The sequence below is a fragment of the Podarcis cretensis genome, assembly GCF_951804945.1.
Source record: "Podarcis cretensis genome assembly, chromosome: 10".
NCBI classification, from domain to species: Eukaryota; Metazoa; Chordata; class Lepidosauria; order Squamata; family Lacertidae; genus Podarcis; species Podarcis cretensis.
In genome coordinates this window covers 28,266,260-28,282,698 of record NC_137179.1, presented here as the reverse complement: position 1 = coordinate 28,282,698, position 16,439 = coordinate 28,266,260, and the positions used below count along the sequence as shown (strand labels likewise).

The 16,439-nt window shown below is 40.6% G+C and overlaps 1 protein-coding gene across 19 annotated transcripts in view; it reads left to right on the top strand.

Moving 5' to 3' along the window:
* RBFOX2 (RNA binding fox-1 homolog 2) overlaps positions 1–16,439 on the top strand; it is a gene marked incomplete at its 5' end in the record, with an annotated part of 178,542 nt that overhangs the window by 21,040 nt on the left and 141,063 nt on the right. For 18 of the 19 annotated variants that reach the window (XR_013842800.1, XR_013842801.1, XR_013842802.1 and 15 more), the window contains one exon: positions 12,449–12,499. The exons of the other annotated variant lie outside the window; for it this stretch is intronic. Coding sequence is in view for 15 of the 18 variants with exons in the window: in XM_079992836.1 (XP_079848962.1) it covers positions 12,449–12,499 (51 nt within the window). The remainder of the gene's footprint in view (positions 1–12,448; positions 12,500–16,439) is intronic. 19 annotated transcript variants of the gene reach the window in all.

The window sequence follows — 16,439 nt, the reverse complement described above, 5'->3', positions numbered from 1 at the left end:
ACTTTTCTTTGTGAAGAGATTTTTTTTTTAAAAAAAGATGAACGAGTAATAAACTGTTGTAACATGCTTTGTAACATGTCTCATGTGAGGAATTAAGAAGTATGTTCGAGCAATGTAAAGGAAAAAATTGTGTTTGTTAGAAGTCTAGAAGAACTTCTTGCCCTGTGCATATGTCACCCCAAAAGTATGTTTCAAAGCTGAATGCTTGGCGGGGGGGAGTAACACCAGGCAAGCTTGTTTTCTCAAAATATGGCCCTGTTAAGAATGGCTGAGGTGTGATGAAACAAAAACAGACATCATAATGGTATTTAGGGTTTCTGTATCTGGCCATAGATTGTCCTGGGGTAAATAATGTTAGTTAAGGTTGGAATCTAGCTTGCCTTAGCAGTACCTGTAAGAGAATTGGGGCATGTGAATTATTCACTAATCAGCTTGCTGTTCATATTAAGTTTCTGCTGTGGCTTTGGGGCATTTTGCCAGACCACGGCATGACTGATTTCATTGGTTCCTTTGAGAATAGTATTCTGTGTGCCTTGAAAATGGGGGAAGGTAGCCTGTTGTTGGCCAGTTTGAGTGCAAGGACTACTTTTCTTTCCACCAATTGCTCTCAGCTCACATTTTTTTGCAAATTCTTCTTAACACAAAGTGAGAATTCGGGGGGGGGGGTTGTGTTTGCTTTTAGGCTGTCTTAACATTCTCCTCCTTTAGATCCTAGTCTTCTTTGAACATCTAATGAAGTGATAGTCCATAATATTCAAAGTAACCTGGAAAAATGATTTTAGTTATTGGATAGTAGAAATGGAGGAAGGTGCCTTTCCATTCCCAGAATACGACTTTTATTCCAGTTGCATCACAAGAGATACCTCCCTGTAAACTATTTCATTTTGAATTCTGCTTGCTTATTTGTGTATAATACTGGTGCAGTGATGATTAAGCTGCCATCTGACGACTATTACAAATGAAAAAGAGGGAAATCCTTATCAGCACAAATAATGGCAGATACTAATTTGAGACTTGGCTTGCTCTGCTGTCAAGTGCATCTATATTGGCTCAGCTCATAGAAGGGCAAAGCAATTGATTCAGGCCAGAGTTGACTGGCAAACAACTCAGTGAAATAGAGCATGCACAAACTTAGCAGTATGTATCTATTACTAACCACACCTCTAGCCTTTTCCTTCAATATGTGATGCAGTTGCACTGGAGCTCTTCTAAATTGTTTGCCACCATCATATGATGGGTTTCAGAAAGAGCACTCAAATCACAGTAGTAGTCTATACTACAAGACAGTTTAAGGGTCTCAGTATTAGGTAGTGCAGGTAAAATGTTGATGATTGTGTTTAGATTTTGCAGAACTCTTCATGTAGGAATGGGCTTGGAATAACTGCTGCCACTTGGATTCACATTAGTTAGGAATTTAATGACCAGCAGCTAGGAACATGTGTAGTCTAGTGAACTGACCAGTATTTGAAGCAGGGGGTTGTAGTTTCTTCTCAGTTTAAATACACTGAGTTGCCTTCTGTAATGTCTACATCACTAGGGCTGTAATTTAAGAAAAAGTCACCTAGAAGACTTGAAATATCTCCCTGCTTTATGACAAAGGGTCTGACATCCAGGGCTATACTCATTTGAGAGAGGGAGTTTGGTTGTTGTTTTTTTGCTATTATGTTATATATTTTGTGTTTTTATGTTGTAAGCCACCCTGTGATCTTCAGATGAAGTGTGGTATATAAATTTAATAAATAATAAAATAATAATTTAATACAGAATGGCTGATCCCATCTACCTGTTCAACTTCTGCATTTCTAAAAAGCTTGTAAAAATTATGTGGGATTCCTAGGGCATGGGGCCTGCTAGAGAGTGGAAACTTCAAGTCATACCTAATGTGCAGTGGAATGGAATGGAATGAGACATGCTTGGAATATGACACCTATATTGTTAAAGTGTATTTGGCCACTATCCATTTGTAAATATTTTTGGAAGATAGATCAAACCTGAACTAAAAAAACAACAACAGTCTCAACCATAATCATTCGTTTCAAACAAAAACTTTAACTGTTTAACCAAATCTGAACCATTACTTGAAAGTATTTGTTGAATCCATACTGAACAGCAAGTGAAAATGCCTAGCTACTGTTTAAAAATAAGGGTTGCTGTGAGAGCTATCTCCTTCTGAAATGCCGATGCAATTGAATTATTGAATTAATTACTATTATTATTTTTAAAAATCTCCACCTACTTTTAAGGAGAACTCAAGGCATCTAACAAGTCAAAACACCAAAAGAGTATTTCAAATATAAAACAATCCCTGGTTTAACCCAATCATATAAATCTAAAACCAGAGTATTGATTTTGACAGCCAGCCATGCAACTTATTTTAAAGTATTGGGGCATGTGCAAATCAGTGTGGTTGTTTTCCTGTGTAAATGAGTCCAAACCTTACATGAATTGATTAGGGCTACTGACTTGGAACACCTTTAAGGTGTAACTGCACCCAAATCACAACTGAGTGGAATAATTTAATGACTTGAGTCCCTTAAATACTAGTGAAAGTAAAACGTGTCATGGTTTGCAGGCAGAAGCTGTGAAAAAACATAGAGGTCATTTCTGTGTGCAGAAAAGCTTGTGGTTACTTAACATGGGTGTTACTTCAATAAGAATGTGACTATTGTGTTTGCGATGATAATGTATTCAAAAGTACTTGTATAACCATGAGTCCCTTCATAGTAAGGTTTCATTCAAGCATGAGTGGGAGCACACACTTTGTGGATGGAGCACCATCAAAAATGGACTTGGAATAGAGTGAGCATTGCTCATAGCATTATTCAGCAACCTGTAAGAACCCTGATGCAGGGTGCCGATGTGTCCCTATGAGCTTATGAGAGAATCAGTGTGGAAGATTTATTTTTTTTAACTTCTACTATTAAAAGAAATCATATATGTGTCAGTGACTGAATTAACATCTTAAGCTTCTAGTCTTATCAAAGAAGATTGCTTCCTCCATAAGAGGATTTCCCTATAAATCCTCACATACTTCAGCAGCTAAATCTGATTTCCACAATGTTCAGAGCTATGTCTGGTTGTGATGTATTTTTTAAAACATATTTTCAAGGACACAGATGGAAGTGGAAGAAAGTACCAATTTGTCTCTGAAAACCCATGGAGAATTGGCAACATCCATTCTTGCTAAATTTCCCTGGTTGATGACTTGGCAGTGAACTCCCAAGTGTCAGTGGCTTTAACTGATGAAAATGGTCGTTTTCTTTTGGCTGCATCTGACCCTGACACTGATTAACCATGGACGTATAGCAGAGAGTGAGATCCTAGTTGAGGTCATGGCTGCTGTTGACAATCCAGTCTTCACTGCTGAGAACTTCCTTCCTCTTCACTTTGTCCCTTTGCCTTGATCATGTTGTCATATTTCCAGCATAAAGAGGGGTCTGAGATGCAATCTGAATACACATAGAATCATAGAATTGTAGAGTTGGAAGGCGCCATGAGGATAATCCAGTCCAACCATCTGCAATGCAGGAATATTTTTTGCCCAATGTGGGGCTTGAACCCACAGCCCTGAGATTAAGTCTGATGCTCTACCAACTGAGCTACATGATTTGTATTTGGTTGGCTTCTTAGAGAATGAAGGTAATTTGCAGCATAAGGAAGATCAACAAATAGTGTATTGGAGAAGGGTTTTTTTTCTCCTACAATATGAGGAAGCAGGTATTGTGTATATCAGCCTTTGCCAACCTAGTGTTCTCTACATGTTTTGGACTACAACTTGCAGTGGCTGGCATGGCTGTGTTACCTGGGGCTGATGAAAGTTGTCCAAAACATCTGGAGCACACCTAGTTGGTGAAAACCGATATATGCACAGTATGGCATATGGTAACTGTGATTCAACCTCACAATTGGACAACTGTAATGTGCTCTATGTGGTGCTTCCACTGGATTGGGTTTCACCTGGCACAGAATGCTGTGCAGCCCCTGAATGCAGACTTATTACACCTGTGCTGAGGGAACTACATTGGCTGCCAATCACTATTAGGCCATGTTCACGGTCTTGTTAACTTATAAAGCCTTGAACAACTCGAGACCTGAAGAACCAGCTACCCTTATATAGACCTATAAAATCACAGATCATCTGGGGAAATTCTACTGCACTCTGTGGTACTGCACTCTACAGAATATCCTCAGGTGGTAACTCCAAAACTGGAATTTTCCTCTATTGCCTCTGCACTGTGGACTGCACTTCCCCCTCCTAATATTTTTTTAGAAGGCAAACTTCTAGGAATAAAAGATCTAATAAACACCTATTTTGTAAAGGTACATGGTGGTCATGCCTATTGGTTATGGAATTTTTTATTTTTTTTGGGGGGGGGGAGTTTCCGGCAAAATCCAGGCAATGACACAACACATTGAGATTTGCATTTCTGGTGGCAACAAGGACTTGAAGTAAAGAACAAATTTGACATCCTTTGGTAGCAGTCCACCTAACAATTTCTCTAGTTTGGTGAGACATAAAAGGAGACTACTAAGTTAGTCTTCGTGGGAAAAAATAACCCATACATTGAGAATGGCAGGAGGACAGAAAAAAGTGGACAAGTTTGTGTTGGTTTGGTATGACTTTATTAGTATGACTAGGGATTATTACAGGGCACAGTCATCTCAATATGCTCTGATCTGAAACTCCTGAAAATATAATGCTCAACCCCCAGGTCCAGCAAAGAAACATGAATAAATTCTTGAAACAGAGAAATACATTTATATCTTCATAATATGATTACTCTGGTTGTACATAAGCTTCTGCCCAATAGTGTAGGCTCTTTTTTGTACCTTGTTTGTTTATAGTTAAAATGGATAAAATAAATAAATTACTGATTTGCCTTGGCTGGCAGCTTCATCTTCCAGCAGGTTGAATAAGAGACTAAGGGGTAAACTGTTATTGACTTTCTGCTCACTAACAGAAAAGAACTGAGTGAAAGTAATTGTGGACCTTGGTTGGATGTTATCCTGGGATTCATGATACTGAGGAAAGGCAAAGCTGAGCCTTTCAGACACACGTAGGACTTTAGGAAAGCTGAATCCAACAAGTTTTTAAAAATACTGCTGGATAGATAACTACATTCTGGAGCTTGAACTCTTCCCTTCTAGACTGAAGAACTGTGCTGTCTGTGTGAGTGGAAGAAACAAACAAGTTGAAAGAAAGTTCAGCTCTCTAGAGCTTTGAATCAAACTCTTGGCCATGCTTACAAAGAACTCTTAACAACCAATAAAGATTTAATGCTTGGGTGTTGCCCAGCATTTTGGTTGGCTGCTATTGCCATGATGCATTCTGGCTGCTCCATTTGGGTGTAGTTTCTGCTGCAAATGTCTCTAAATCTAATTTAAGAGTGTCTGTGTGCACATAAGTTAATGTGCACATGTGCATTTCATCCGAGAGACTAGTTTCCCCTCTCCAGTGAGCATGAAGTATTCCAAGATGAAGTACACCACTGTGAACATGGAAGGCTTGCAAAGACCAAAACAGTTACGTTTTTGATGTAGGGAAATATTGCTTATCTGGAGTCAGTCTTGAGGTGTGCGTGAACTTTTAATTTGCATCTTCTTTTTATCTTTAATAATAATTTTTGAAAGATGCTATAGTTCCCATGCTGTACTGATGCTCTTTTCACTAGAAGAAAGTAATCTAACTGCATACTGGATTGACATTTGCTTTTTCCTCTTATTTTATCATCTCGCAACAGTCCTTCTGAACTGAGGGTCATCGAAAGTGACTTGAGCAGTACAGGGTGTGGTTTTCTTTCACAGACTCCTTTGTTTAGAAGTGCAAGGAAAGCTTTCCAGGAGGGAGTGGAGTAGGCCAGGCATAGTGGTTTTAAAAGAATTAGTGGCTTTTGGGAAGGGACTGAAAGCATTTTGGTTTTAACTGATTCCAGATGTTGCTGCTGGAACACAAAGCCTGCCAGTGTGTCTAGGGTGGCGCTTACTGAGTGGGCCTCCTGAGCGTTTCCTGTACGGCCCACAATCAAACAAACCTAATCAAAGCCAGCCGTTGCTGCTGGAACTCTCATGAAGCCTTCCTCCTTTTTCCGGTGTTCAAAGATATTCATTTCTTTAGGGTGTTTTACTCTAGTTCTTTACCATATTTTGGAGGGAGGGGAGGTCTTCCCTTACTATAACCTATTGATAGGATTGCTATTTAGCCGAAAAGCACTGGTCGGTATTACAGTTAAAATTCAGTTTGTGCACATTGTATGGGAGAGGAATTAAGTCTGCAGAATGAAACTGATAAGCATCTTAGATATTTTCCTGCCATATGGGAGCAGCTTCCATGTGGCTGAGGGAATGTTAAAATCAGGGCTGGCTAACTCTCCCCCCCCCTTTTTTTTTGCCTGAAAGCTGCATTCATGGTTTACCAACCCTCCAGAGACTGCATGCTCAAATGGCCAAAATTCTCATGCACATTTCACATGCACACAAGACACACAGGCACAACCCCACCACCAAGGTGATCCATGCAGAAGAGACGGGTTAGCTCTCCTCTCTGCTCATAAGATGATCCATCAGATAACCTAGGCAGCATATGACTCTCATCCCAGTACCGTGTTTTTGTGTTCGCCTTCAAAATTGGTGGAGTCTTGGGGACCAGAAAAAAATACAGATGAAGCCCCAGAACTACAAGTTAGCCACTCTTAGTTGAAATTGTCTAACTGTAGGACCGGACCCAGCCATGTGGGTCTTCCTGTCACTTTCTTGACTCTGCATTGTCTACCACAGTGCAGTGTAGCTTCCAGAGCAATGCACTGAGAATATTAGCGACGACTCCAGAATTAGGAAGGCTTTGGCAAGTTATGTTCCAAGATGGCTTTTGTGCGGTCAGGTGGTTGTATTAGTGTTAGATCAAGAGAGCACTGTATGGCCTTGTTAGCAAATCCATGTAAATCATAGTTAGGCTTAAGTATGGTTTAAAGGTGAATACACAGCATACTGGTGTATGGGGAGAATATTGCAGTCACTTTGCTTCTTTGCCGCTCCTATGGCAGCCATAGGCAAACTCGGCCCTCCAGATGTTTTGGGACTACAACTCCCATGATCCCTAGCTAACAGGACCAGTGGTCAGGGATGATGGGAATTGTAGTCCCAAAACACCTGGAGGGCCGAGTTTGCCTATGCCTGTCTTACAGCTACTGTGCTGCTGGGAGCTCAGCCGTGATTTGTCTTAGTGAGATATCTGAAGCTGGGTTTGTGGTTTGTCATCCTCCAAATAGACTGTGGGTGGTAAGTCAAGAATAAACATTGTTTACTGCTCATGGTTTGTTTGGATGAATCATGAGCTTGGGTTTGGATGCAACACTAAGCTAAACCATGGCTTAGCTTCTGGTAGTGCTGCAGCAGCAGGCATGGTGGTGGACACAAAATGGTTGCAATATTCTCCCCATGAACCAGCACACTGCACATTCACATTTAAACCATAGTTAAGATGACTGGTGGTTTAATCTTCTTCATTCGTGGGTTTTCCTAATATGGAAAAAGAGTTGTGGAAAAAAGATATTAAAAATCAGAAAGTGTGCCACACGACTCATAGTAATTGTCGGGTGCAGATACATAATCCATTAAGCAATTTAAACTTTTAGGTTGTGGGTAATTTTTGTGTGTGCCTGGTAACCTGCCAGTTGACAGTGTAAAGAAATGACAGAATGTCTGAAATGGAATAGCCATGTTTCAAGCCAGAAATCTATAGTATGGGCTACAGGCCATAAACTATCCCCCTTTCCCAATTTTTGTAGTATTTTCCCAGATGATAAAAATAAATAAATCTGGCTTTTCTGTTTATCTTATTGACCTCTCTTACTAGCTATGTATTTCTGACATGTTTTGCCAAGGTAAACTGATCCAAATTACTGTAATTCTGATATGAGCAGAAAGCTAATTTTGCTCATCTCTTTGCTATCTCATTATAAAGAAAAAATCACAGACCTGGTACTCTAGTATGTAAATTGAAAATACATCTAGTTGTCTCTTACCATTTTAATCTGCCTTTTCTACCTTCTATATCCTTGACCTCTTTTTAGCTACAGTTGATGCTTTATCCAGTACTTGAAAGTCTTGGAATCAAGCTATTTAATTGTATTGCAGCTTGTATATTCAGCTATTGAATTTGTTTTAGTTTTTAGCATGAGGGGCACCCATATGATTGATTTGGAATCCTAAAACACAGTGTGGCCTGTCTTATAAAGAAAATTAACACAAATCCTTCTACTTTGCTATTGGATTGGGAATATATTGGTGTGTGGTGTGCACTATATTTTGCTTGAGTTTGTTTTTTTACTAGGCTGGGAACACATCAGTTCTATATAACAGATGAAAGTTTAACCAGTATAGGTACAGCTGCTCTAAAGAAGCACGCTTAAAATTGCCACCAAATGTGTGCTTTGTGGCAAAATACCTTATTTTCATGGTGATCTTCAGAAAAACTGGGAAGAAATGTCCAGGCTTCCTGAAGCTGGAGTGCGGGGGCAGGAGAAGTGTGTGTGAGAATAATCTCTGTATATTTATACAAAACCATGCTGAGAAATGGGTGTGGACAGGAGCTAGGAGGTGGTCACACTGATTCTTTTGCGAGTTGTTCATCTGATCCAGAAAAGGATGTCATGAGGTTGTTGATTTAGATTTATTTACTTGGAAACATATTTCATTTTTTTTTAAGATTCCATACTCAAAAGTATCTAAATTTAGCTCTGGTTACTGTTTAGAAGAATAACTTTCAAGGAGACTGAGAAGCCTTGTATACTGCTCTTTGGGCTTCCCCCCCCCTTTCCCCTGAAGGGAGGAGCTGGGGTTGCCATGGAGATTAGAACTTTGTGCAATAGCAGCATAGTTTAGAATTCCAGGAAGGAAGAGGGAGTGATGTCATCAGATCCCTGTTCACTACTGGTTTGTTTGCCTGAAATAAAGCAAGTTCAGTTAGTCATGGAGGAAATTGCATATATTCCTGAAAATTAACAATTGTATCCTGAAGCAATGTTGTATGAATATTGTGAACAGAGAATATAAGCTTGCTTCCTTCTTTTTGAGACAGAGGCTGGGAACTGCGGCATGGAGGCTTTTCAGCTCCTTCTTTCTGCTGCAGCCCTGTATCCCGTGATATAATCCCTTGGCGGTTTAGAGCCTTAGGAAGCAGCACCCAGTGAAGTAGAAGGGGCAGCCAGCCCAGCAAAAAAGCAGCTGCAGTCTTCTCCCTATCCTTGCCATTTTTAAAGAAATGTCCTTTGGAAGAACATTTTATCATGCAATTGCACTCTCCCTTCAGAGGCCTCTCCCAGAATTCTCTGAGAGGAAGCAAAGCTTTTTCCACCAAAATTAATGGTGTTGGATACATGAGTCTGCTTTCTCAAAAGAGCTGAAGAAAATGGGCATGGCAAGGCCTGGGACTCTTCCAATGGAACTTTAGCACTTATTGTCTCTTTTATGAATAAAAATGTACATACCAAAAACACACACCCTGTTGAGCAAGTGAGATGGTAGCTGGAATGTAATTTGCAAAGTACAGTGGTACCTCAGGTTACATACGCTTCAGGTTACAGACTCCGCTAACCCAGAAATAGTGCTTCAGGTTAAGAACTTTGCTTCAGGATGAGAACAGAAATCGTGCTCCGGCGGCGCGGCAGCAGCAGGAGGCCCCATTAGCTAAAGTGGTGCTTCAGGTTAAGAACAGTTTCAGTTTAAGTACGGACCTCCGGAAGGAAATAAGTACTAAACTGAGGTACCACTGTACTTACTTAGTGGAGCTCTAATTTGACCAGGTAGTTTAGGTTTACTCTATGAAGATGGCATCCATTAGGACTTGGTGAGCGTCAGTGCCTTTGGAGCAGCCCTGTTTAAGTTTATAGATTCTAGAGGTAATGTTTGTTCACTGCTGATGAATGTCAGTGGTTGGGTGAGATAACAAAATTAAATATCAGGCAAGGGATAAATTGTTGTATGCTAATACCATTCAGGACACTATTTATCCTCCTCACCAAAATCCCACCCAGTAGAAACCTATGCTTTAAAGAATTTCAGGAAATTCTTGATATTTGCTAAACTACCCTGTGAAAAGGGTTTCACTATTGTAGAGTAATGACAGAGTGTGTCTCACTATGTACTTCTGTGTGTACATGGCCCACAAATAATATAAAACTGCTAATGAATTGTGTCAACTGGGCCTCTGGGGATTGGGTGGATGATAAAATAAATGTAATCATTAAGATACAATCTTGTTTGTTTTGTTTTGAAAAGGACATCTAAAAAACCTGATTCAAGTTAAAAACAAAACAATATCCAAACAACAATTCCCCATAATAATACTGAAACCATCCTGCCTCATAAATATAGCTGAGTAATCACTGGCAACAGAACCAATTAACAAAATGCCCAAAAAAGGTTCCATCAAAAAATCTGGGAGCAGAGGAAGGTCTTACCCCATAACTGAAAACATAGCAGTGCAAACCTCACTGGGAAGAGCATTCCATAAATGGGGCCCACTGTTTCCTGTCTCGTCACTATGTTCTGAAACTTTTTTGGAAGAATTACTCAGAGGAGGACCCCAGATGCTGATTGTAGGGTATTTATAGGTTCATGACAAGCTCTTCTGTCAGGTACTGGGGTCCTGAGGAATGTTAAGCTCATTTGTTTAAATCTAGCACTTAGAATTGGGCCTAGAAACACATAGAGAGCCGGAATGGGTACCATGTAGTCAGATTGTCTGATTGCCATTATCAATCTGGCTGTTGCATTCTGCATTGGCTGCACTTTCTGAACCATCTTCAAAGGCAGCAATCCAACCAGAAGGTCATCAGACTCCTAAAACTAGGTTATCCCTGTCTGCATAGAGCAGGGGTGGAAAACTTCTGTCCCAAAGACTACTGTAATTTAGTTAGACTCTTGGTAACTACAGCCAAAATGGTGATTGCAGCTTAATGGTAAGCTCACATCTCCAGCTGAACAGGTATATAATGAAGGACAGTATGTTGCTACAATATGAAAAGTAATTGAAATGGATTGATTAAGAAAAGGAAAATAAAGCAAAGACCAGCGAGGTAGACTCTGGTCGCCTTTTAATTATATGAAACAGAACTCGATGTAGAACAGTGTGAAGCTTTTCACTAAGCATAGTGAATTTATGAGCATAGGTTTATGCTGTATCTTTCATGACATTTTATATAATTTAATATTGTTGTATATTAAGAGTAAGATTTTAGCGAATGTTGAAAAACCGTGTGGGAATGATTAGTGCAGTCAATGTAAAATCTTGCATGTAGCAAACTTTAAATCTCTCTGCCCTTGTTTCTTTCCCTCTTTCCCCTTTTATATAGGAGAGATCAAATAAATAGAAATGCCCTTTAGCAGTAAAGAAAGCAAATAAATATCCCATGGCAGTCTGATTTCATTCTAACTGAATTCCTCTGTAAATGGCTGCTTGTATGCTTGTAACAGTGGCTGAAATACAATTCAGCTTTGGCAGAAGTGAGCCAGGAGGGAATTGAAGTTAACTGTGGCATTGTCTTGTAGGCTGTGTGGTTGTTGTTGGAAGGCAACCTGTTTCTGCTGTTCTCTGTGTGTGGTGTGTTTCTTTGCCCCTGAAGAGCAAGGAGAATTACATGTTCAAATGGTTAATGTTGCCATTTCCTCTGCTTTCCCTCTGTGAAAGTTTCCTTGAGTGTATGCAGTGGAGTGGGTTTTGCTTTGGGCTGCCCTTCTGCTTCCTTTTTCCTTTTGGGATCTCCTACTGACTGACAGGGATTTTCTCTGTACTAGGTATAAAAGGATTGTTCTGCTGCCCTCCTAGGAGTTTAACTCTTTGTAACAGTTTCTCACCCTGCTTCCTTTCGCTTCCCACAATAGCAATTCCTGTAGAGAATAATTATTCAACAAGAGACACCACCAAGTTGCTGACCTGTAAAATTGGCAGCACCAGAGACTTCCTGGGGAAACACCACTGCTGCCAGGAACTTCCCCCTTTCCCCATAGAGTGTGAGATTCAATTAGTGTTACAGCAGAAGTAGCAAGGAGATTGGAAATCATGTAGAACCCATTTTTTAAAGGGGGGGGTACCCATTTTCTCTTGGACTTCATTCGACTTACCATATTTTAACTGATAGCCTTTAAATGCCCACTTTTCTCCTTCTTGCCTAAGTAAGGTGAAGGTTTTCACTCTCTCTTGTCACTTATTGTTCAGCAATATTCCCAACTGTCTAAAATGCAGTATGAACTTTTGTTCTTGAAACTGCTGGAACAGCCAGACGTCACTTGACATTGTCATGAAGACATGTGCATATGCTGCTACAGAGGCAAAGTGTTATTTATCTGTTCCCTTACTATATTATTATAGGCTTTTTCTTCTTTTTTTCTTAATAGATAGCCTCTCTTTTCCTACGTTTTATCAAAATGGATAATATCTGCTTTCTTGCAGAATGAGCCTTTGACTGCCAGTTATCATGGGTATCCAGGAAGAGACAGTCAGGTAAGAGTTACTTTTGTTCCCCTTCAACACTGTTGCTTGCTATCATTGTATAAAGAGTGTTTTGTCAGGGTCTGTGATTTTAATATTCAAAGGGGTGGACAGTAGCTCCATAGGAGGAAAAAGGGAATGGCTGGCTTTTCCTTCACATGGATCAGGTCTTTGAACCCATGTCCTTTCTGGGCTTCTGAAAGTACACCATAGCAGAATGTACTTCTTTGCTGACTAGAGAACAGGAGAGAAGACAGCCACCAACACAATTGCTGGGATAATGATGACATGAGAAACTGTGACCATGAATGTGGAAGTAAGTAACTATGTGCTATGGCAAGGGGGATGTATTTCCACTTGGCTGTGAGATGGGGTAGCCTTGCGAGAAGGTGAAGTGGAACAAGATGCTCCAGTAGCTGCCTAAGAATGAGTGGGAATGAAGTAAGCGGCTGCTCAACAAGGAGTCTTTCTGGAGCTCCTAGGGCAGCTGTAGAGGATCTTGGTGTAGAGATGGGATGCTGGTGATAAATGAAGCTCCTTCCTTCTAGGTGAGTCTCTGGTGTTTCTTCCTTGATTAACATGATGGATCATTTTATTTGGCCAAAAGGTAACCCATCATGTTTATGGAATATCATCATGTGGCCTATGGCTGATTGAACATCAGGACAAGTTACTGTGTACAGTGGTACCTCAGGTTAAGTACTTAATTCGTTCCGGAGGTCCGTACTTAACCTGAAACTGTTCTTAACCTGAGGCACCACTTTAGCTAATGGGGCCTCCTGCTTCCACCGTGCCGCCAGAGCCCGATTTTTGTTCTTATCCTGAAGCAAAGTTCATAACCTGAAACACTATTTCTGGGTTAGCGGAGTCTGTAACCTGAAGCGTATGTAACCCGAGGTACCACTGTATTCTAGTCCAGCAACAGCAAGAATTTCAGGTGAACCTGTTCATGAAATATGCTGGTGCCCAACCCGGATAGCAGCAAACAATTATGCATTGATTTTCAGTTGTGAATTGACTTGTGAGATTTGATGCCACGTTGAATTCGCAGGAGGCTTTCAGTTCCTCACATTCCCAGAGCATAGCATTCAGCAAATTCCCCTGACACCTCAAGAATCTGGAAAGACCGCCTTTGATTAACCCAAGGGACTCTCTGATGCTGTTCAGGTGCAGCAGCAACTTTCTAGTCATTGATTGGTACTCCCCCCCCCCCGAGTATGCATTAGCTTATATAGATTTTCATACTGCCTCTCGTATCAGAGAAGACCTCTTGAAACATGTCAAATGGCTTAGAGGCCATCCCAGGCATGGGACTTCAGATTAACCTCCAGAAAAAGGACACTGAGTTCATACAGCTGAAATATTTGGACCCTGCAGCAGAAGGAGGCACTCTTGAGTCTTCATAGCACTTCTATGAACAAAGAATGTCCTATAGGGCCACCTGGAAGAATACCATGTTGGGGATCGTATGCCAGCAATTCCTATGAAAATGATAGGAAAGAATGCTGCTGTCATTGTGATTTGCTGCCATTGCCAAGGCAACAGCTTAAGACAACCAGCACATAAAGACGGGAGGAAATGGTGATGCCCATCACTATGATGATGGGGATGCTTTCTTGCATGTCTGCAGGATGGAGCTAGGCAAGGGAAGCAAGAGCTTGGAAGCACAAGGTGGCTAGCCACTGAGACTCCCTGGAGCTTTAAAGTTATTGCGTTATTGTTCTGAGTCATCTGGAAGATGACAACGGTGACACAGAAGTAAAATCCTGTTTGTTAAGCAGTTCATGCTGGCTTTTCACTGATGGCTGCCATAACACTAGCTTTTCTATGTAAAATGCATTTTTAAATTTATGGTAAATAAGAGAACTTGGAGCTTTCTGCCAGTACTTACTCCTAATAATTTTAGATGCTTTTCACACAACCCTCAGGCTTATATTTTAGGACCGTGTATCATGGCATGGAAAAGGGAAAGGGGAATAGAGACTAAATGTGACACATGGCTGTAGGAAAGGGTAAAAATTAAAAAAAGAATGGTGAAAGATGGGGGACAGGATTTTAAAAAATGGTGAAGGAAGTGTCAGTGGTGTTGAGAGTAAAGCTACAACACTTGAAATAGACTACCTGAACCAGTGAGGGTTGATAGAAAGGCAGCCTGTTCTTCTTTAAAAAAACCATCTACCCAGCTAAATAACTACATCATTTAACTCCTTGCTGATTCCTCCTTAACTACCTGTTGATAAATAGATTGTTTACTCAGGCTTTACTTCCTTCCTGCTTCTTCTCCATGTTTAGTCAGTATGAGATAAAATGTGTTTGTGTTAACTTCCTGGCTCCATGTTAGCTCCATGTAAAACCTATATTAGAATGGCTTGGTTTGCCTTAAATAATAAACCTTAAAAATTTCTTAATCCTTTCAACCAGTGGGCTTACCAGATGGTTTCTTTCTGCAAAAATGCTGCAGTATCTTTACCAAACTCAAACAAATGTGACATTAAAATACTAACTAAATCATATAGTTTGTAGGTGAGGGACAAAGCACAACTACTTAGTGCCTGGTATTATTACTCTAGTGGCAGGAGTGTATTCATAGTCAAGTGAGTAGTAATTAACAGAAAGAATGGTCAAAGTACGGAGAGCTTGTCTAATGCTGATTAACATGTATATACCACCCCGTCAAAAAAAATCCACGATAAATGTATTTGGACAGAATTAGAGAGCTATATAGAATTCCTTGAATCCTCATATCCTGCAGCACTGCTTATCATTGGAGGAGACTTCAACGCAAGTATGGGTGTTAGCGATGTTAACTTATACACCCGTTATAATCTTTAATTGTCCATTCCGGGTCGCCCAACCACTGCCACAGTGTCCTTTCTCTTGGCAGATCAAGATGAGCAGGTGACAGCACAGGTTGCAAGGTTTTTAGCTGGGGCAATTAGAATAAGATCCACTATTTGACTATTGATTCAAAACCCTAAAATGTATTTTATATAATTGACTTTTTATTTCTATTCTTTGTATATTGTATTGATGTTTTATTGGCTGATGACTGATGCAAATAAAGATTCATTCATTCATTCATAGAATGGTTGTAGCTTGGAGAAGAACATTTCCATGATCAAAGGTTCTCTCAGATACAGCCAGTTATTGGAAAATAGTGTGTCCGCAACCAGTGCACCTTATTTTCACTCCGATTAATGTTGCTGTTGTATATTGGGTGGAGCTGTATCTCCCCATCTTATAACAGGCAAATTCTGGGAGTCATACTGACAAATTGTGACTTGAAAAGGTGTGGTTAAAAACCCCCAACAACTACTGTTTTACTGTATAGAAGACCTTTAAATAGTATATCAACTTTTGAAGTCTGCTCTGGAATCTTACTACCATAAGCAAATGTCTGGTTTCCCAGTATCATGGGGATTCTGAGTCTGTTCCATGTATATGATCCAAGAAGCAGAACTGAAGACTTGTAGTTAAAACTGTAGGTATAGGTACCCCTGCCCGTACGGGCCAGTCGTGTCCGACTCTAGGGTTGTGCGCCCATCTCACTTAAGAGGCCGGGGGCCAGCGCTGTCCGGAGACACTTCCGGGTCACGTGGCCAGCGTGACGAAGCTGCTCTGGCGAGCCAGCACCAGCGCAGCACACGGAAACACCGTTTATCTTCCCGCTATAAAGCGGTACCTATTTATCTACTTGCACTTAGGGGTTTTCAAACTGCTAGGTGGGCAGGAGCTGGGACCGAAAGACGGGAGCTCACCCTGCCGCGGGGATTCGAACCGCCGACCATGCGATCGGCAAGCCCTAGGCACTGAGGTTTTACCCACAGCACCACCCGCGTCCCTTAGTTACATGCCAGTTAAAACTGTAGTTTGATGAATATGTGTGAAGAGTGACTCCAAGTAAGAAAGTTGAAAATTATTATAGTTACATGCCAGGTGTTCACTTACGACA